Genomic DNA, 23,194 nt, shown 5'->3' on the forward strand with positions numbered 1-23,194 from the left:
TCCATGTTCTTTTCCCTTCCCTCCTCTCACACCCCTCCAATAGCCAACGAGCAATTCCACTGGGTTTTACATGTGTCATTGACAATCAGTGATTCTTAAGAAAAGTTATTGTTGGGGGCAGCTGGGTAGCTCAGTGGATTGAGAGTCAGGCCTAGAGATAGGAGGTCCTCGTTTCAAATCTGGCCTCAGACACTTCCCAGCTGTGTGACCCTGGGCAAGTCACTTGACCCCCATTGCCTACCCTTACCACTCTTCTGCCTAGGAGCCAATACACAGTATTGATTCCAAGATGGAAGGTAAGAGTTTAAAAAAAAAAAAAAAAAGAAAGTTATCATCATGTGGTTGTTGTTGAGTTGTTTTCAGTTGCATTTGACTCTGTTTGGGGTTTTCTTAGTAAAGATACTAAAGAAGTTTTCCATTTCCTTATCAGCTCATTTTACATATGAAGAAACTGGGACAAACAGGGTTAAGTGACTTTCCCTGGGTAACACAACTAGTTTTCCATTTCCTTCTCCAGCTCATTTTACATATGTTAAGTGACTTGCCCAGGGTAACACAACTAGTTTTCCATTTCCTTCTCCAGCTCATTTTACATATGAAGAAACTGAGGCAAACAGGGTTAAGTGACTTGCCCAAGATCTAGTAAGTGTCTGAGGACAGATTTGAACTCAAGAAGATGAGTCTTCCTCTCTCCAGGTCCACTGCTCTCTGTGCACTATGGCAGCACCCAGGTGTCCTACATTCATGTACCACAATGTGTTTAGTCATTCTTTGGCCATTGGCTATCTCTTTTGTTGAGGTGTCTGCTTTCTAGCCTTAAAGTGCTCTGTAGATGGGAGCTATTGTTATCCTCTTTCCTAGAGTATTTCGATTCCAATGGAGCAGTGGAAGTGATGGAAAGGCATGACAAAGAAGCAGATTTTGGCATCATATAAAGAAAACTCTCCTAATAGTAAGAGCCATCCTAGAATGAAAGGGATGCCTCGAGGGGATAGTGGGCTCCCTAAAACAACCAGGAGTGTTTAAGCAACAGTTAAATGATCCCTCGTGGATATCGTAGAGTGGTTTCAGGCATGGGTTGGGGTCTGTGACTCTATGACAGGATATCTCCGGAAACAAGAATCTAGTCCTTTGGGCTCCTTCTCCCTGGCCATCCCACTGGAGATGCTGAGTGGGACCCAGGCACCTTCTGGCTCTTTCATGGCAGTGGCCAGGTTTGAGAGGTTAGTGATCTTTGCCTCGTTTTGGACATCATCACCTCCTGCCAAAGTGTTGCCTCAGCACCGATCTTGTGAGTTTGTTTTTTTTGGTAATCATAGTGTCTGGCTAGGGAGAGGACAATTGAGTAATTGTTAGGAGCCTAGGTAGTAGTTTGTTTTTATAAAGCAGATAAAATACCTCCTCTTAACCCAGTCAAACAAGTTGGGCATTAGCCAAACACATAATCACCCAATGTAATTACAGCTTACGCTTATATAGGCTTTACCAAGCTCCTTTTTTCCACAACAACCTTCTGAAACAGATGGTGCCAGTGTCGTTAACCTCATTCGAGAGCTGAGAAACTTGAGAATCAGGGAGGGGAAAGGATGTGTCCAGGGGCATTAGGATTAGAATTAGGGTTAGTGGTCGTCTGACACTGAAGTCCTGTGCTCTCTCCAACGGCTAACTTTTGGCAGAGGGATTCAATTTGATCAGATTTGCCCTAGAGGACAGAACTAGGAGCAATGGGATGCCAGGTCCCATGACAAAAAAAAAAAAAAAATGGAAACTTGACTGAAGGAGAACCTTCCCCAGGGGAAAGAGCTCAGGGCCTGGAGTCAGGAAGATCTGAGTTCAAATTTGGCCTCAGATGCTTATTAGCTAAGGGATCCTGGACAAGTCACTTAACTTTGTTTGCCTCGTTTCTCTCATTTGTAAAATGATCTGAGAAGGAAATGGCAGACCACTCCAATATCTTTGCTAAGAAAACCCCAAATAGGGTCATGAAGAGTCTGATACCCCTGGAAAACAATTGAATAACAACATTTATTTAGTGCTTACTATATGCCAGGCACTGTGCCGAGTGCTTTAAAAATAATATTTCATTTGATCTTCACAAAGATCCTGGGAGGAAGGTGCTACTATCATTTCCATTTTACAGAAGAGGTAACTAAGGCAAACAGGGTTAAGTGACTTGCCCAGAGTCATATAGCTAGTAAGTATCTGGGTCTGGGTTTAACTCAAGTTCTATCCATCTAGCTGCTCCTTATATGTTTGCTAGCACATAAAAAGTGCTTAAATACTGTTAACTGACTCTCTGATTTGTGAGTTCTCCCTCCTTGGAGGTCCTTGAGCAGAGACTGGATTGAATGCTGGTTGTGATATTGTGTTGGAGACTCCTTTTGGGTATGAACTAGACTAGGAACCCACTGAGGTCCTTCCATTGATGTGATAGAAGTAAGCAGGGATTCCCAGTATCCTTTCTCCAAAGGAAGATAAAAAATAAAGAGTGAGAATTCTGTCTCCTTTAATAAACCTTAAACTTCAAAGAAAGAGGAACAGGACCTTATAAGTAAACAAAATGCTTACAGAAGTTCTTTTTGTAATGGTAAAAAACTGGCAACTAAGGAAACCTTAGTGGGGAATGGTTAAAAATTGTGGCGTATAAATGTAATGGAATATTATTGTGCCATAAGAAATAATAAATAACAACTAGCATTATAAATATGATCTTATTTGAGCCTCACAAAAACCCTGAGAGGTAGGTGCTATTTTTATCCCCATTTTACAGATGAGGAAACTGAGACAGGTAGCTGTTAAGTGACAAAGATTAGAAGGGAAACAAGAAGTCTGGAAAAAAAATTTTAAAGCAGATTTCTCTGATAAATGCCTCATATCTCAAATATATAGAGAACTGAATCAAATGTATAAGAATACAACTCATTACCCAATTGATAAATGGTCAAAGGATATAAACAGGCAGTTTTCAGAGGAAGAAATCAAAGCTATTTATAGTCATATGAGAACATGCTCTAAAACACTGGTGATTAGAGAAATGAAAAAGAAAACATGTCTGAATTACTGCCTCACACCTATCAGATTAGCTAATATGACCAAAAAGAAAAATAATAAATGTTGGAAGGGATGTGGGAAAATTGGTACAGTAATGCAATGTTGGTAGTATTGGCAACCAATTCAATCATTCTGGAGAGCAATTTGGAACTGTACCCAAAGGAATATAAAACTGTATATACTCTTTGACCCAACAAATGTCCCTACTAGGTCTGTATCCCAAAGAGATTAAAAAAAAAGAGATAAAAAAATACAAGATATTTTTAACAGCTCTTTTTGTGGTGATAAAGAATTAGAAATTGAGGGGATATGCATCAACTGGGGATCGGCTGAACAAATTGTGATCTATGATCATAATGGGTGTTATTGTGCCATAAGAAATGAGGAGCAAGATGGTTTCAGAAACACCTAGAAAAACTTATATGAACTGATGCAAAATGAAGTGAGTAGAACTAGGAGAACACTGCCCACAATGATAGCAATGTTGTATCCATGAGCAACTGGGAATGACTTAGCTATTCTCTGCAATACAATGATCCAAGACTCTACCAATGGATTCATGATGAAAAAATGCCATTCACCTCCAGAGAAAGAACAGATGGAATCTGAATGCTGACCATTCTTTTTTTGTTCAACTTTTCTTCCATAAAATAACTTAATATGGAAATACGTTTTACATGATTGTACATGTATAACCTAAATCAGATTGTTTATTGTCTCAAGGAGTGGGGAGGGGAAGGAGAGAATTTGGAAGTCAAAAATTTTAAAAAGTGAATGTTAAAAATTGTTTTTCTATGTAACTGGCAGAAAAACAAAATATCATTAAAAAAAAAAGAACAGAAAGAAGACCAGAAGGAAGCACAGACTGTATTATTCCCATTTTACAGGTGAAGAAACTGAAATTTGGAGAGATTAAGTAACTTGCCTAAAGTCACAGGAAGTGAGGCAAGACTGGGACTTGGTCTTTCTGTTGCCTCCAAGGGCAACACTCTATGATTTTGCCACCTAGTGGCCCAGTTAAAGGGATGAATGTGTATGTGGACAGGTAGTTTTCAAGGAAAGAAATTCAAATGATCAACAATCATATTTTTAAAAAGCCAAACCTCTGAATTACTAATGATTAGAGAAACCCAGATGAAAACATTTTGAGGTTCCTCCTTACTTTCATCAAATTGGTAAAGATGACAAAAATGGAAAATAATAATTGCTGCAGTGCGGATGGGAGGACCGGTTAAGTAATGCTAGGCTGGTAGAGTTGGTGGACTGGTCCAGCCATTCTTTGGAAAGCAAATTGGAATTATGCCCAAAAAGCTATTAAACTGTGCATGTCCTTTGATCCAGTGATATCGCTACTAAATCTATACTTCAAAGAGATCAAAGAAAGAGGAAAAGGAGCCACCATATGTATGAAAATATATAGTAGTTCTTTTCATGGTGGCAAAGAATTGGAAACGAAGGAGCATGCCCATTAATTGGGGAATAGATGAACAATTTATGGTAGACAAAGGTGATGGAATATTACTGTGCCATGAGAACTGGTGAAGGAGATTTATTTGGGAAAACTTGAAAAGATTTGTTTGAACTGTTATAAAATGAAGTGAGTAGAAATAGGAGAAAAAGTCATATCACAAAAATATACTAAAGACAAACAACTCCGAAAGTCTTAGTAACTCAAGGGGCAACTAGGTAGCTCAGTGGATAGAGTGCCAGACCTGGAGTTGGGGGGACCTGGGTTCAAATCTGACCTCAGACCCTTCCTAGCTGTATGACCCTGGGGAAGTCACTTAACCCAGAGGGTTTAACCCTGGCTGATTAAGGTAAGTGTTTAAAAGAAAAAAGGCGAGGGAGATAGTAACTCTGAACACAATGACTCACCACAGTTCCAAAGCACTCAAGATGAAACATGCTGAACAATACCTTTCGGAAAGAGAACTGATGGACTCAGAGTATGGATCAAGTTATATTTCTTTTGGACATGGATAATGTGGGGATTTATTTTGCTTGACCAGACATGTTTGTAAGAGGAGTTTTGCTTAATTTGCTTTCTCAGTAGGAGGAGAGATGGGAGATAGGAGAGATAGAAAGAGGATCTTAGTTTTAAAATAAAATAAAATAAAATAACCAAAAATTTTAAAAAGTGGATTGAAAGTTAGGCATAGAGATGGGAGGTCCTAGGTTCAAATCCATCCTCAGACACCCTGGGCAGGTCACTTGACCTCTATTGTCCACCCTTACCACTCTTCCACCTAGGAGCCAATACACAGAAGTTAAGGGTTAAAAAAAAAAGTAAAGGGGAAGGACCCCTATGTATAAACATATTTTTAGCTGCACTTTTTGTCATAGCAAAGAATTGGAAACTAAGTAGATACCTCTCAACTGGAAAACAGATCAACAAATTATAGTATACAAATTTTTAAAAAAACACCTTACTTTCTGTGTTAGTGTCAGTCGTAAGACAAAGGATCGTCAAAGGCTAGGCAGTTGGGGTTAAGTTACCCAGCTTAGAAGTGTCTGGGGCCACATTTGAACCCAGGTCATCCCAAATCTAGTCCTTGAGTTCTATCCACTGTAATACCAGTTACCTCTTGGTATATGAATTTAATGGAATAACATTATGGCTTAAGAAATGACAAAAGGGATGGATTCAGAGAAACTAGGCAGGCTCGATCTCATTTCCACTCAGAGTAGCTTCTATCTACTCAGATACCTCTTTCTTCCCTCTCCCTTCAGTTCTCTTTTGTATACTTTAGTCTTTAGATTTTAGAATGCAAGCTTCCTGAGGACAGGGAATACCTATTTTTGTAGTTGTATTCCTGTAACTTAGCACAGTGCCTGGCACAGAACAAGTGCTTAACAAATGCTAGATGCCTATTTTATTGCCTGATGTCTTCTCTATTAGAGCCAAAGCTCCCTGAGGGTAGGGACTGTCTTTTTTTTTGCTTGTATCCCCAATGCTTAGCACAATGCTAGGCACACAGTTAACTGCTTAATAAGTACTTTACTATTTGTCTTGGAAGAGAGGTGATAAACTAAAGAAGGGGTTGTCAAATTATAGCTAATGGCCGAATACTATTTGCCATTATTTTTTTTGGTGGGGAGAGTATGTCCTGTGAGCTAACAATGGTCTTTACATTTTAGGATAACTTTCAAAATAATTCTTGGTGGGGGAGCTAGGTGGCTAAATGGATAGTGTTGTCAGGCCTGGAGTTGGGAAGACTTAGGTTCAAACATGGCTCCAGAGACTTTCTAGCTGTGTGATGCTGGGCAAGTCACTTAACCACCTATTGGCTAGTCCTTCCTGCTCTTTTGACTTGGAATTGAAACTTAGTATTGATTCTAAGACAGAAGGTAAGGGTTTTGAGAGAGAGAGAGAGAGAGAGCAAGAGCAAGAGAGAGAGAGAGAGAGAGAGAGATGGAGAGATGGAGAGAGAGATAGAGAGAAAGAGAGAGGGAGAGATGGAGAGAGAAATGGAGAGATGGGGAGAGAGAGAAAAAGAGATGGAGAGATGGAGAGGAGAGAGATAGAGATAGAGAGAGAGAGAGGGAGAGATGGAGAGAGAAATGGGGAGAGAGATGGAGAGAGAGATGGAGAGAGAGAGAAAAAGAGAGGGAGAGATAGAGAGAGAGAAAGAGAGAGGGAGAGATGGAGAGAGAAATGGAGAGATGGGGAGAGAGAGAAAAAGAGATGGAGAGATGGAGAGGAGAGAGATAGAGAGAGAGAGGGAGAGATGGAGAGAGAAATGGAGAGAGAGATGGAGAGAGATGGAGAGAGAGAAAAAGAGAGGGAGAGATAGAGAGAGAGAAAGAGAGAGGGAGAGATGGAGAGAGAAATGGGGAGAGAGATGGAGAGAGAGAAAGAGAGGGAGAGATGGAGAGAGAAATGGAGAGAGAAAGATGGAGAGAGAGAGAGAAAAAGAGATGGAGAGATGGAGAGAAAGAGAGAGAGAGAGAGAGAGAGAGAGAGGGAGAGATGGAGAGAGAGCATTCTGCTAATCTCAACTCCAGTCACTCCACATTGGAAATATGGTGTTCAATTCTAACACATTTTAGAAAATATAATGATAAGCTAGAGAGTGTCTCATCCTCATAAGACTATACCCTGAGAGGTACTCTTTGACTTGGAATGGATACTTAGATCCTAAGACAGAAGGTAAGGGTTCAAAAGACGAGGGAAGAATTTTATTTTAGGGGACAGAATGGGTAGGTCAGAGGCCAGGTAGTGATAGAGATAAAAAAGAAAAGAAAGAAAGAAAAAATGAACATTAAAAAACATCAAAGAAATACACAGAAGACAGCAGAAAGCAACAGTGACAAGCAAGGCAATTCTGGTACTACCATGTTAAATTTAATACAGACTTTAAAAAGAAATCATCCATATGCAATACTCAGTGTTTCATGTATAACCTCCTTTTCCCTGTTTTTAAAAATACAGACATATTCACTTTGTTGATGTTTCTCAAGTTCATAATAGTGTAAGGGAGAGTGTTCCTCCTACCCCTATCCTCAAAGTTGATGTACTCAATAGATGCTCAAAATAGAATTAAAAGTTATCAGTGAAGTGTTAAATTTACTATATGTGCTGCTTGTATTCTGTTGATTCCTTTTTGAAGTGTGAATTTCTCTAAGAATGAGCCAAGAAAGAGAAAGGAATAGTTCAATTGGCTGAGCAAACAAATTAGCTCAAACTCTAAGGGTTGTAAGCTACAGCCTATTCAAATTTAAGAGTGTGAGCTGCTTTAGTGGGGAGAGGTGGAGAACAGATTTCCTTTTCCTACCTTTCAGTCTGTCTGAATTTATCCTCATGACTCCATTTAGGGTTTTCTTGGAAGAGAGAAGAGGTTTGTCATTTCCTTTTCCACTCATTTTACAGATAAGGAAACTGAGGCCAACAGGGTGAAATGACTTGCCCAGGGTCACAGTTAGTAACTGTTCAGACCCCATTTGGGATATTCTTGACAAAGATACAGGAGTAATTTGCCATTTCCTTCACCAGCTCATTTACAGATGAGGAAACTGAGGCAAACAGGGGGAAGCAACTTGCCTAGGGTCACAGAACTAGTAAGTATCTGAGCCTGGATTTGAATTCAGAAAGATAAGTCTTCCTGATTCCAAGCCCAGTGCTCTATCCACTGCAAAACTACCTAACTGACCTTATCTTCTGTTTGAGGACTTTTTTGAAGAATAAATGAAAGTATGAAAAAGGATTTATTAAGCATCCACTACATTTTATTTTCTGGGGATACAAATACCAATACCAAGAAGTGAAGCAGTCTCTGTCCTCTAGAGGTTTGCTTTCTTTTAATTTTTTCTTTCCTCATAGAAATACTTTTTGACAATTGTTTTTGACATTTAAAAAATTAGATTTTCTCTTCTGCCCTCTCTCTAGGCGGTGAGTAGTCTAATATAGGTTGTACTTGTACTTTCATGTAATACATATTTCCATATTGCTCAGTTTACATTCTTTGTTGAAAATTTCAATTTTGATTTTATTTTCAGGTTCTTATTCTCTCTCTCCCATCCATACCACTGTAAGCTATTATTATTATTATTATTTAAAAACCCTTACTTTTCTGTCTTAGAATTGATACTACCAGATTCAAAGCAGAATGGGAAAAGCTAGGCAGTTGGGGTTAAGTGACTTGCCCAGGATCACAAGGCTAGGAAGTGTCTGAATCCAGATTTGAATCGAGGACCTTCCATCTCTAGGTCTGGCTCTCTATCCACTGTCACCTAGCTGCCCTCAATGTAAGCTATTATTAATGTAGTCTTTAAGGACCTGTGTATCAGACAGAACTTTGGACTTGGAGATAAGCGAGACCTACGTGTGAATCCCACCTTAGATATTTACTCTCTGTGTGACCCTGGGCAAAACACTGAGCCCTTTTGGGTCTCAGTCTCCTAATCTGTAAATTGTGAGTAATAATAATACTAAGTATTCATCTCACAGTTTTGCTGTGAGGATCAAATGGATCTAGAGTGCTTGATAAAGAAGAGACATCTCACTGTGGGCTGAAGAAATTAGAGAAAATCTCTTTTATTTTAAAAAATTAATTAATTAAGAATATTTTTCCATGGTTCCATGATTCATGTTCTTTCCCTCTCCTCCTCCCACCCCTCTCCCACAGCCAATGAGCAATTCCACTGGGTTTTACATGTGTCATTGATCAAGACTTATTTTCATATTATTGATATTTGCACTAGGGTGATTGTTTAGATCAATGATTCCCAAAGTGGGCGCCGCTGCCCCCTGTTGGGTGCTGCAGCGATCCAGGGAGGCGGTGATGGCCACAGGTGCATTTATCTTTCCTATTAATTGCTATTAAAATTTTAAAAAATTAATTTCCAGGGGCCTAGGTAATATTTTTTTCTGGAAAGGGGGCAGTAGGCCAAAAAAGTTTGGGAACCACTGGTTTAGATAGACTGTAAGCTTCTTAAGGGCAGGCTCTGATTTCAAAACCTCCTCTGCCTCTTTTTTTTTTTTTTTTTGGTCTTTGCATAACTAGTACCCAGGACAGAGTAGGTGCTGAATACATCTTTGTGAACAAATTGATCCAAGGCAGAGGAGTGACTTGATGAAAGAGAACTTGGTTTCAACAGATTTCTTCAGCACAGTTTGTGTTGTTACTCTCTCTCCCTACACATATCCAAACACCTCCGGATTTTAATAGGATTATATGATGGCAAGATTTAGAGCTAGGAAGGACCTTCGGGATCTTCCCACCTAGCTCCCTTATTTGACAGTGAGGGAAACTGAGGTCCAGAGAGTAAACTTTTTTTTTTAATAACCCTTACCTTCTGTCTTGGAGTCAATACTCTATATTGGCTCAAGGCAGAAGAATGGTAAGGGTAGGCAATGGGGGTCAAGTGACTTGCCCAGGGTCACACAGCTGGGAAGTGTCTGAGGCCAGATTTGAACCCAGGACCTTCTGTCTCCAGGTCTGGCTCTCAATCCACTAAGCTACCCAGCTGCCCCCTAGTAAACTGTCTTTATAGGTTGTTGTAGTGCCCAAAATTAATCGCTGTAGGAATGAGACTCTTTGAACTTGGCTAAACTAGTTTTCAGACAGACACAGAGTCCATGTTGGACTTGTACTCAGTCTTTCCAGTGTGTTTGGACTTGTCAAAGTTTCTGCTAGCAAAGATTCCAAAGCAAAAGGCCTTGGATCAGATCGGGGATCAGAAAAGAGAATGAAGCACGAAAAGTCATGCAGCGTTAGAAAGGAAAATACACAAAAGAGAGCAACAGGGAGTTAGGAAGGGGCTGCAAACACTTTTTTCCTCCTTTCCCCCCCTCTTTTCTAAGAATAAATATTATTTTCTTATCCCCCTGCCCTTTCTGTTGTAACCACTCCTTCCATTGCAAAATAACCAAACCAAAACCCATACCCCCAAACCCCCCCAATCCCTTATAACTATGCCTAATTAAGCAACGCCAATCTCAACATTAGCCAAGACTAAAGATTTACGTCTCAATCTGCATTCCGAATCCTCATCTATCTGTCGGAACGGGGGAGCATGTTTCATCATGGGTTCTCTGGAATTGTGGATGGTCGTTCTATTTGATCCTAGAGGAGAACCAGCAGAGATCAATCATTAAGTGCTATGAAAACCTAGAGAAGACAGAGGAGCTGAGATAAGAAGCTAATTGACAAAGACAAAGCCAGACTGCAGAGAGACCAAGAAAAATGAAAGAACTGGTTTTTAAGTGATCGTTGGACATTTTGGAGGAAAGAATTTCATTTGAATGAGGAAGCTGGAAGCCAAATTGCAGAGAGTTAGAAGTGAGTGAGCAGAAGAGATAGAATATGAAAGCTGATGGGGATGGTCAGATTAGGTAAGGTTTTTCTTTTAAGCCTTTACCTTCTATTTTAGAATCAAGACTAGATTTTGGATCCAAGGCAGAAGAGCAGTAAGGGTTAAGCAATTGATGGTAGGTGACTTACTTAGGGTCACACAGCTGGGAAGTATCTGAGGCTGGATTTGTATCCAGGATCTCCCATCTCTAGGACTGGCTTTTGTATAAATGGAGATTTTGAACTTTGGACTTCATCCCCCACAAGTCCATTAGTATTTTCCCAAATTCCCTTTAATTTCTCCTGTGCCTCCACCTTTGTGTGATCACGTTATTGTTTTATAGGTTCTGTAGCTCCTCCCCCTTCCTCTCTTCTCTACCCTCGAGGTCTGGGAGCTTTGCCTTTACTCTAGCTTTTTGTTTTAATAAATAGTATTAAATATGATAGAGTAATAAATATTAATTTTAAAATCCACGCTCTCCATCCACTTAGCCACGTAGTTGCCCCAACTAAGGATATTTTTTTAAGGAAGGGAGAGACATGGGAATGCTTGTAGGTATCAGGGAAAGAGTGGATAAAACAGGAGAGGTTGAAGATAAAGACTGAGAATGGAGATGATAGTGGGGATGATTATTTGGAGAAGTTGGGCTCACAGGAACATATAAAGGAGTCTGTCTTGTCAAGTATAAAGGCTTCCCCTTCATTTGGGACCAGAGTGAAGAAGGAGATGGTGGAGGAAGACATCTCAAAAAACATAATAAAGATAACTGATGCTTACATAGCAATTTAAGACTTGCAAAGAGATTCACACACATTTTCTCGTTTGAGCCTCATAAAAACCCTTCAAAGAAAACACTACAGAAATTATTGTTCCCATTTTACAGATGAGGAGACTGTTTTAGAATGGGGAAGTAACTTGCTCAGGGTCCCACAAATAATAAATGTAAGAGCCAGGAATCAAATCTGTTTCTTTGCCAACTCCCTATCTAGCCCACTGCTCATACCCATCGTGAAATAATATTAATGATGCTAATAACAATAAATATTAACTAATACTAAATCACATTTAGTAAAATGTCTCTTAGTCTAAAAAAATTCTCTCAAAACAATCCTCTGAGGCAGGGAGAAAGTGGCACAGAGCTTAGTGTAATCTGAACACCCAAAGTCCAGAAAGCTGAGAACTTGAAAGGAGACCCTATCTTAGAAGTTGGCAAAGGAAAAAGGTTACCAGACTGCAGCAAAGCCAGGGTCAGTTTGGCCAGGTTTAATTTGATAAGCTTCTTCCTAGTTCTGATTCTATAGAATCATTGACTGGCCTTTAGATCAACTTAATTCAATCAAGATTTAATTAGGGGGCAGCTGGGTAGCTCAGTGGAGTGAGAGCCAGGCCTAGAGACAGGAGGTCCTAGGTTCAAACCCGGCCTCAGCCACTTCCCAGCTGTGTGACCCTGGGCAAGTCACTCGACCCCCATTGCCCACCCTTACCAATCTTCCACCTATGAGACAATACACCGAAGTACAAGGGTGTAAAAAAAAAAAAACAAAAACAAAAACAAAAAACAAAACAAGATTTAATTAGGTACCTACTCAGAAGATAAATTATTAATTAAGCATTCACTATGTGTCAGACCAGACAGGTAAGTGAGTGGACAGAGAGCAGGGCTTGAAATCAAGAAGATTCCATCTTCTTGACTTAAAATCTGGGCTCAGATTCTTACTAGCTGTGTGATCCTGGATGAGTCACTTTACCCTGTTTGGCCTCAGTTTCTTCATTTGTCAAATGAACTGGAGAAGGAAGTGGCAAACCATAAATCACTTACCTCAATTTCCTCATCTGGTTCAAGGCAAGATGAGGCACTCACTAATGTGAATTGGGTGACCCAGGGGTAGAGTTGAGGGCGATGGCCCCATTGCAGGCAGCACAGCTTATTGCAGGGTTCAAATTAAAGAGAGATTCCATATGGACAATGAAGCCATCTTAACTCTTCTTTGTCTTTGATGACATTTCCCTGGGTTGCATCAAGTCCTGGAACACATAGCAGAACATCCTAAATGAGATGCTAATTACTCAAAAGAATTAGATCTAATTAGATTTAACTGTTCTGCTCAGGAAAGAAACCCAAGTGGATAAAGAATTGTCTAGATAAGCAATCAATCAACCAACCAACAGGCGTTTATTAAATACTTATGCTAGACACTGGGAATACCAAGAAAAAAGGGAATCAGTTTCTGTCCTCAAGGAGCTTACGTTCTAATGAAGTATCTAGTGCTATGATTTGCAACAAGATGGGGTCTGGCTATTTATTTTTTCCTTTTTTTTTAAATTTTAAACCCTTAACTTCTGTGTATTGGCTCCTAGGTGGAAGAGTGGTAAGGGTGGGCAATGGGGGTCAAGTGACTTGCCCAGGGTCATACAGCTGGGAAGTGTCTGAGGCCAGATTTGAACCCAGGACCTCCTGTCTCTAGACCTGGCTCTTAATCTGAACTACCCAGCTGCCCCTGCCATACAGTTTCTTGATCAAGAAATTCCACTTCTCAGGCTGGCCCCATGCTTGGAATTCTCTCCCTTCTCACATCTCTGCCTTCTGGCTTCTATCATAACTCAGGTAAAATCCTACCTTTTTTCAAGAAGTCTTTCCTGGAGGCAGCCAGGTGGCTCAGTGGATGGAGAGCCAGGCTTAGAGAGGGGAAGTCCTAGGTTCAAAACTGGCCTCAGGCACTTCCTAGCTGGGTAACCCTGGACAAGTCACTTGACCCCCATTACCTAGCCCTTACCATTCTTCAACCTTGGAACTAATACATGGTATTGATTCTAAGATGGAAGGTCAGGATTTTTTTTTAAAGCCTTTCCTTATCACCTTTAATACTAATACCTTCCCTCTGAGATTAAACCCATTCATCCGGTACATATCTTTTGTAGATAGTTGTTTATATATATATCTATGTATATATATCTATATATCTATCTGTATATTTTTTGTTAGTATAAGTTACTTACATAGTATCTCCTTCACTAATCTGTGACCTTCTTAATAGTAGGGACTGTCTTTTGCCTTTTTTTTTTTTTAATGTATCCTCAGTATTTAGCATAGTGCCTAGAACATAGTAGATACTTTTTTTTTAACTCTTACTTTCAGCTCTAAGGCAGAAGAGTAGTAAGAGATAGGTAATTGGGAGGAAGTGACTTGCCCAGGACCACACAGCTAGGAAGTTTCTGTGGTCAAATCTGCTATAGTAGATACTTTAAAAATGTTGATGACTTGATTTGAAAAATAAATGAACAAATGAAGAATTTTGATGCTTGACCAAAGAATTGGTATGATGTTTTAGCCACTGAAATGAATTAATTCAAATTCAAATGCTCAGGTTTGGTTCTAGTCTATAAACTTCTCTTTGTCTTGTCCTGTGATTTGTGGTGAAAATTCTATTAGCAGAAACACAAACAAGAGAAATAAATTCTCCAAGCCAAAAAGAAATAGGTTTATTGAGAGAGGAATCCAATCTCACAATAAACCAGTCCCTGGTCAAGACCAGAGACACTGAGCCTTAGGAGATGGCCTTTTTTATGCACAGAAATCTGATGATACAGTGTCAGATTAAAGATGGAAAATACAGTTAAAATTAAAATAGAATGAACATAAATCTCCCACATGGGCAGGTCTTAATGCCACAAGTGCTGAATAAGTTGAAAAGTATAGAAATCATCACTTTGGGAGGTAACTAATATCTGTTATTATGCCTGACCTTTTCAAGGTCTCTGCTATAAGGGGACAGGGTTTGATTTTTGCTGACAATTCTTATCCCTGTCAGTAGTTAGTCACATCCTGTACTCTGACCTAAAGATGGTACCTAAGGATGACTGACCTAAACCATTGCATTTGGTAGATGGGCATACTATACTCTTGACTCAATATGTCTCATGTCGAGCCCTTAAAAGTAGCCCTCCTTCTCCTGCCTGACTGCCTCATGTCCTATAGGCACCAGGGTGTGGTGGGCTTGGTAGGAACTTTTGGGTTACAGGCTTAAGGTCAGAGTGCCTGTCAGCAAGATTTAATATCACCCTAAGCTATATTTTTCTTAGCTAATGATTTTAATTCACATAAAGCTAATTATATTACTTGACTAATAACTCAAAACTAATGATTATGCTATAAAATAATCATAGAGGTTAATACTATTATAATTCATAAAAGTTTATTTTTCACAGTTTCACATTCACAGACTTAATCAGAATAAGGAGCTCCTGATGAGAAAAATCTCTTTACCAAAGCATCTCCAATGGGCTGGTCACTTTGTTCAAATGCCAAACACATTTACCTAAAAGACTATTTTATGGAACTCATGGAGAGCAGAAGTGTTACAAGGACTCTCTAAGGTAGTGATTCCCAAAGTGGGTGCCACTGCCCCCTGGTGGGTGCTGCAGAGATCCAGGGGGCGGTGATGGCCACAGGTGGATTTGGGGGCTGTGAATAACTGTAAGGGGGCAGTGATAGTATGTGACAGGGGGCGCTAAGTAATATTTTTTCTGGAAAGGGGGCGGTAGGCTAAAAAAGTTTAGGAATCACTGCTCTAAGGGTTTCTCTGAAGAACTTTGGTATTGATGGTGAGCCATGGGAGATATGGATGTAGGACCACCCAGCTTGGTGTGCTTCCACCAAAGAAGGTGCTGTGACTCCATGAACCAAGCAAAATTGCAGTAGTGTAGGAATAAGTTACGGATAGTTTGGTTTTCTAGGGTTAGTTGAAAGATAAGCCCTGGGAAAGAATTCTGGGTAAGAAGGGAATTGTGGGTCTACAACTGAAAATAACTGAACTTCACTTCTTTTTTGGATTTTGACCAAGCTGGAGGGAGGTTTTGTCTCTCTTCCTACAATTCCCATCAAGTTGAAGGAGGGTTTCTCCTCTGAGAGATTCTCCCTGGAGAGTCAGGATTTCGTGGAGAAGTACTCAGCATCCAGGTAGAGGATTTACTTGGAGGAAACCAATTTCCCTGAGTCCAATTTTCATCTGCCAGTGGTTCAGCTGCCAGAATTCCTATTGGTTAAGGTAACCCAAAGCTTTCTATCTATAACTTTGGATACTTAATACAGCAGCCAAACCCAGGGTCCCCCCCCTTTCTTTCTTATTAATTATTGGTAATAAGTTTAGATTAAGTTAGTTTGGGAAAGGGTTTAGATAGAATAGGGAGGATGAAGTAGGTCCCAGAGAAGGAACAGAAGGCTTTCCTAAGCATGGAATGTAGAAGGTGGAGGTAGTGTAAATAGAGTTAGGGTCCTACTTGTTACCTTTATTCCTTTTTTTGTTAAATAAACTTTGTTTCCAAGATAAAGGGTTTGATGCTTAATTGGCCCTGAGGAGTTCCTAAGTGGATTGTAACATCTTATATCCATCTGGGATACTTCCACAATACAGTAGCTCAAAAGAAGGGTAAGATGTGCAAATTTCATCTCTCCCCCCAAAATTCTTATGGGTTATTTGTGCTTGACCTGTGGTAGAATCTTCAGAGCTCATATTGGTTCTGATAAGGCACAGTTGGACACATTGACCCCAACATCATGATGTCATTTTGGTCTTCTTTGAGTACGAAAGACACCAACCAACCAACCAACCATGACTATGTCCTCTCTTTGTGACCTCATTTGATGTTTTCTTAACCAAGATACTGGAATGGTTGTCCATTTCCTCCTGTAGCTCATTTTACAGAGGCAAATGAAACTGAGACAAATGGGATTACAAGACTTATTTCTCCAGGGTAACACTGCTAGTATCTGTGGCCAAATTCGAACTCAGAAAGATGAATCTTCTGACCCTAGGCTTGACATTCTACTCAGTGCACCACCTAGCTGACCTTCTTATACTTAATTCTTCTCTAAGTATCTCTAATCTGGATGAGTTAATAGACTTGCTCTTCCTTGAGCAAGTCACTATCTCCTGACTTTGTAACTAGGCTGCCCCCCCCTTCTAGAATACTCTCTTTCCTCACTTTCATCTCTTGGCTTTCCCATCTTCATTTAAGTCCAGATGAAGTCATACCATCTTCAAGAAGCTCTTCTGGATCCCATTGAATTCTCATGCCTTCTCTCTGTTGAGTAGCTCCAATTTATGCTGTCTGTATGTATGTGTCCACATACAACTGCATGTTGTCTGTATGTTCTCTCCCCCAATAGAATGTGAGCTCCTTTAGAGCAGAGACCTTTTTTTCCCCTTTCTTTTTATCTTTAGCACTTATCACAGTGCATAGTACATAGTGGATGATTAGTAAATATTCATTGATGATGAACAGAATGATTAGGTTTCATTATGATTTTGTTCCAAGATTTCTGTGTCTTCCACTTCAGGCAGTCTCTCCTAAGATCAGTTATCCAGTAATCGATCTTTGCCATTTCCTCTCCATTTCTATTATTTTGCTTTTGTCACCTTTGTTTCCCAAAACATTCCTCCTTCTTAGAGAAAGGCCTTTTTATTGGAAACTGAAAGGTCAATAAAAATCAATCAATAAACATTTATTAAAAGCCAACTGTGTACCACAGTGCTAAGTGCCGGAGATACTCTCTCAGGGAGCTTACATTCTAATGGGGGAAGTAACAGGTACCTAGATAGAGGAGTAGGTGATTGTGTGCAGCATGGCTTTATGGGGGTCCCCCCCATCTCTAGGAGAATAGAGTCCCATCTTCGTGGGGAGAAGGGGATAACCTTGACTACACAATCACTCTCTCTCCTACCTTCAAGAAACAGTATATTTCTTGAGTGTGGAATTACATCTATCTGTCACAATCAGACGATTGTAATCTAGGGATATCACATCTTTTGGGGTTGAGAAGATACTTTTCTTTGAAACAGACCTCAGATCTGGAAAGTAACAGTTAGCTTAACCTCAGTCAATTTAGCTCCGTTTCCACTAAGCACTTAACACACAAAAGACAATTAAGGAGAGCAAGCAAGCATAAGTATCCAAACAAGCAAGTAAAACAGTAATTGGGAAAGGAAGTTATATAGATAAATGTAAACAATGGAATACACAAAAATAAAGGAGGGCTTTGTGACCCGGGCTTGAGATGGAATCTCAGCTCAGTTGGTAGACAACATCTCACCAAACACTTAATAAATACTCCAAAGACAATCTTGGAGAGCAAGCAAACATATTTATCAAAGCAAGCAAGTAAAACAACAATAGAGGAAGCTATACAGACACGTTTACACAACAGAATACACAAGATAAAAAGAGGGCTTTGTGACTTGGGCTTGAGATGAAATCTCAGTTCAACAAGGTAGAAAATGATTTCATCTGAGAAGTCTTTTCTTGTCAGACATGAGGAATCAAGGGACAGGTTAGGGGGCCAGATTTCTCTTGTATTCCAGGAACTCCAAGTGTCCAATGAATGATTCAAAAGGTACTTCCCCCTTTGCTATCGCTCCATTCCTCCTTCTCTGCTTCTCTCTTTCAGAAGTCTCTCAGCTAATCAGGAATCACATTTCCCTCTACATGTTTGCAGTATCACAGGGCTGTCCTTTAGGGTAGTGATATAAATTTAGAAATGGATCTCTGTGGGCCATATGCTGACTTAGAAAACCACAAATCAACATTATCTATGTTGCATTGTATTTTAATTTATTTTGTTAAACATTTTCCAATTACATTAAACAACCTCCTGTCTTAGAATTCATAAATTACCTTCTGTTTTAGGATTGATAATAAAGTTCCAAGGCAGAAGAATGGTTAGGACTAGGCAACTGGAGTTAAGTGATTTATCCAGGGTCACAGAACTAGGAGGTGTTTGAGGTCACATTTGAACCCAGGACCTTCTGTCTCTAGATCTGGCTTTCTATCCACTGAGCCACTTAGCAGCTCTTCTTCTTCCCCCTCTCTCATTTTACTCTGGGACTATTCTTATTGTTAGATGATGGCCCCAAGGCATTTGTGTAATTGTAACTTGTAATAGGCAGGTAAACTAGTATGATCATAACTCATGAAGGCAGGCACCATGTTTGATGACTCTGGGTATATTCCCTGGCTGTCCTCCATGCCTGGAACACTCCTCTCCTCCTCTCTGCCTCCTGCTTTCCCTGGCTTATTTCAAGTCCAGCTAAAATTCCTCCTTCTGCATGAAGCCTTTCTGCCTCAGTGCTGTTGCTTTCCTTCTGGTGATTATCTTTAATTTATCCTGTGTATGTCTTGTTTGTATATAATCATTACCATGCTGTCTGCTCCATTAATTTGTGAATTCCTTGAGGACATTGTCTTTTGCCTTTTTTGTATCCCTTAGGACAGTGCCAGACACATAGTAGGTGTCTAATAAATACTTGTTGAAGATTGCCATCCAGTTGAAAATATCTTAATCCTATGTGTCCATGGAGGGGATAAATTACATTTTCAGACACACACACACACACACACACACACACACACAGATAGAGATAGAGACACACACAGAGAGACACACAGAGAGACACACAGAGATAGAGATAGAGACACACACAGATATAGACACATACACACACACACACACACACACAGATGATAATCTAGCGCCCTCTGTTGTCTGACAGATGGAATGACTGTAATCCTACCTAGGATCATAGATTTAGAGTGAGAAAGAAAATTGAAATTCATCTAGCCCAAACTCCTCGTTTTACAGAGGAGGAAATTGAGGAAGAAATAGAGGAGGTTTAATTTTTTTTTATTTCTCTAAAAGCCCAAGGCCACAAAGGTCCAGCTGGGATGACTGTCTACATATCTTAAACTCATTTTAGTACTCCAGATCAGTATTTATCTAATACTTAGAGGATGTCTCAGCTTCCTTTTTCTGGTGTTGGGGCCAGGAATTATGAGATTGAATTTCCTGGGCATAGAATAGGAAGTCCCGGATGACACCCAGTTCTCAGACTAAATGGGAGCTGGAGCAAGCTTTAATTTGGAATCAGTCAATTATTCAGCCGACAAGAATCCATTAAGCACCTACTGTGTGCCAAGTGTAGGCAACTTGGTGGCTCAGTGGATAGAGCACTAGGCTTGGAGTCTGAAAGAACTGAGTTCAAATCTGACCTCAGACACTTTAGCTATGCGACATTGTTTGTTTCCTTTTCCTCATCTGTGAAATGAGCTGGAGAAGGAAATGGTAAACTGTTCTAATATCTCTGCCAAGAAAACCCAATGGACAGTATTGGTGTGCTGTCATGGCTCATGAGGTAGTGAAGACACAAATGAACAACAATAATGTTCTAGATACTGCTAAAAGGCAATCTCTGTTCTCAAGCCCTCCCCTCCCCCAGTTTAATGGGGGAGACAGTATGCAAGCATTTATGTATAAACAAGATACAGACAGAATATATTGGGGATAAGTAAAAGAGGGAAGGTGATAGCAATAAGGGAGATTGGGAAGAATATACAAGAATGTAGAAGGTGGGGTTTTAGTTGGAACTTGAAGAAAACCAGGGAAGTCAAGAGGTAAGGGAAAGGAGGGAGAGAGTTCTAGGCATGGGAGGGGGGGGCAACACCAGTATACTGGATCAGAGATTATTATTATTATTATTATTATTTTAAACCCTTACCTTCTGTCTTAGGGTAGATAGCAGGTATTGATTCCAAGGCAGAAAAGGCAGATTTGAGTTGTTACTCTTTATTATTATCATTATTATAACTCTTATCTTCCATCTTAGAATGAGTACACTGAATTGGGTTCTAAAATAGAAAAGTAGTAAAGGCTAGGCAAAGGTTGATTGACTTGCCCAGGGTCACACAGCTAGGAAGTGTCTGAGGCCATTTTTGAACCCAGGTCCTCTCTTCTCCAGATCTGGTGCTCTATCTGCTGTGCTACCTAGTTGTTCCTTGGATCAGAGATTATGAGGGTGCCAACCTGGTCTTTCACTGGTTTGTGAGTCGTGTGAACAACATAGGTCTCAGGGAGGGAATTGTATCAACCCTGAATTATATCCTTCAGGGTAGTCCCAGCCAACATAGTACTGTAAGTCTTGAGGATTGTTTAGGTTTGGGGGATACTAAATTGAAAATATCCAATTTGTAACAAAAGTCACTGAAACAGAGCTCTGAGTGTGATCAATCAATTTATTAGTGTTTCTGGCCCCTAATCAATTGAGTCCAAGACTTTTCTTAAGGTTAGGAACCCTATACCTCAGAGTCCAAGGGTTTATAGCGTTTGGAAGGTTACCAAGAATAGAATGGGGTGGTATAACTCCATCATTGGCCATTTTTCAGAAATTGGGGAGGAGAAATGCACCTTAAACATAACTTATTTGTCAGCAGTCCTTTTCACAGGTCATCAGTTACTAATATTGCATCAGAAGACTTTTCACAACTCATGAGACCCTATCAGCAAGGTTTTGGGCTTTCTGCAAGCCATTGAGCCATTTCTGCAAGGGTTCAGTCAACAATATTCTTTGACTCAAGAGTACTGTGACAGGCACCCTAAAGGAAGTTGTGGTTTTAAGTAAAGGTCACTTAGGAGTGGTGATGATGATTCACAGGTGTGAGGGGGTATTGATAAGGTACATAATTTATTTCAAGCATTTCATACTTAGGAGTTGGGGGCTCAGAGTTAATTCAGGAGCACAAGCTAAGATAAATCACTATTATTGATCTTACTTATATAGCATAAATGTACCTAATAAATAAAAACAATTGATATAATCATTGATACTTGGTGGATTAATTAATTCTAATCTACATAATTTTCCTTCCTACAATATTAACTAATATGACTAACTCAAACTTAAATCTATTCTGTTTAACTTACCAGTATTAGGACTGATACTCATTAAATCACAATGAGCTGAGTAAATAGAGTAGAAGCATAAAAAAAGAAAAAGACAATGGGACACGAAATAAGAAGTTATTGGCACTTTAGTGCTTTGGAATTCTTTCTCCCTTTGAAAAATTCTCAAAAAATAGTATTAAAATTCTAGAGGACTGTTTTAGGTTTCTGGGGAAGATGGAGCTCACTAGGGGAACTTTCTAGAAATCCTCAATATTTCCTATCAATCAGAGTAATACTGCAAGTCTGGAGGTGACCATAAAGGGGCATGAGAAGATAGGGCTCACTGGAGGGAAAATAGTGTTTTTCTTTTAGTGGCCAGGCCTAGAGACAGGAGATCCTGGGTTCAAAGCTGACTTCAGACACTTTCTGTTTATGTGATCCTGGTCAAGTCATTTAACCCCTATTGCTTAGCCCTTATTGCTGTTCTTCCTTGGAATCAATACATGATATTGATTCTAAGATGGGAGATAAGAGTTGAAAAAAAAAGACCTGCCTTTAGATCATTGACTTATTTGGGGCATTTGATCATGTTCCTTACACAATTCTCAGTTGTTTTCTGGAATCTTTGGAGCAATTTACAGTTTTGCCAAGGGTGAATCAAAGTGCTTATCTTCCTCCAACATTAACTGTTTCTGTTTTTAATTGTCTTTCCCATTTTGACTGAAATGAATTGAAACCTCAGAATCATTTTAACGTGATGTCTCTTATTATTGGTGATGTAATTGCTTACCATGGTTGTTGACCATTTGCGTTTCTTCTTCAGGAAACTGGCTGACTTATCTTTTGTGAAATGGTTCATGTATATATGTATATATATATTGGCATCAATACTTATACTTAGGCCAATTCCCAATATTCCTTGGTAATCAGACTTTTGTCAAATATAGTTAATGTCAGGATTGCATCTCATTCAATAGTTTCACTTTTTACTGCATTGATATTATTCATGCCAAAGCTTGTAAGCCATACATAATTGAAATTGTTAATTTTGTTCTTTTATGATCACCCAGATTTCCTCTTTTGACTCTGCCCAAAATCTTCCACTGCCTATATATAGTGATTTTGAAAGAAAACATATTAATCAAGTTGATGACCTGCAGAAGATAAGTGATGGGGTGTGTCTGCCTCCTCTTCAGAGAGATGGTAGACTGGAGATGTGACCTGAGGGCCACATTTTCAGGCATGGCCTTTGACTGACATTCAAGGCTCTCCTAAAGTTAGGCCTAATCTCTCCTCTCCAGAATTGTATTATATTGCTCCCTTTCACATATTCTATGATCTGGGCAAATAGACCTTTATTGTTTCCCTACTCCTCTTCAGAACACTTACTAGCTGACCCTGGGTAAGTCACTTACCTCTTATTTGCCTCAGTTTCCTAATCTGTAAAATGGGATAAATATAGCACCCACTTTCCAGAGTTGTGAGGATTAAATGAGAGAATATTTATAAAGTGCTTAGCATAGTGGGTGGCACATAGCAATTACCATATAAATTCTGCTTCCTTCCTTCCTTCCTTCCTTCCTTCCTTCCTTCCTTCCTTCCTTCCTTCCTTCCTTCCTTCCTTCCTTCCTTCCTTCC

At 39.7% G+C, this 23,194-nt stretch overlaps 1 protein-coding gene across 1 annotated transcript in view; it reads left to right on the top strand.

The window, feature by feature from the left end:
- The first annotated feature begins 1,095 nt into the window (after window positions 1–1,095).
- HNF1A (HNF1 homeobox A) overlaps window positions 1,096–23,194 on the top strand; it is a 61,474-nt gene continuing 39,375 nt past the window's right edge. The window contains exon 1 of the mRNA XM_044685451.1: window positions 1,096–1,291. Coding sequence (XP_044541386.1) covers window positions 1,096–1,291 — 196 coding nt within the window. The remainder of the gene's footprint in view (window positions 1,292–23,194) is intronic.

The sequence above is a fragment of the Gracilinanus agilis genome, chromosome 1 (assembly GCF_016433145.1).
Source record: "Gracilinanus agilis isolate LMUSP501 chromosome 1, AgileGrace, whole genome shotgun sequence".
Classification (NCBI taxonomy): domain Eukaryota; kingdom Metazoa; phylum Chordata; class Mammalia; order Didelphimorphia; family Didelphidae; genus Gracilinanus; species Gracilinanus agilis.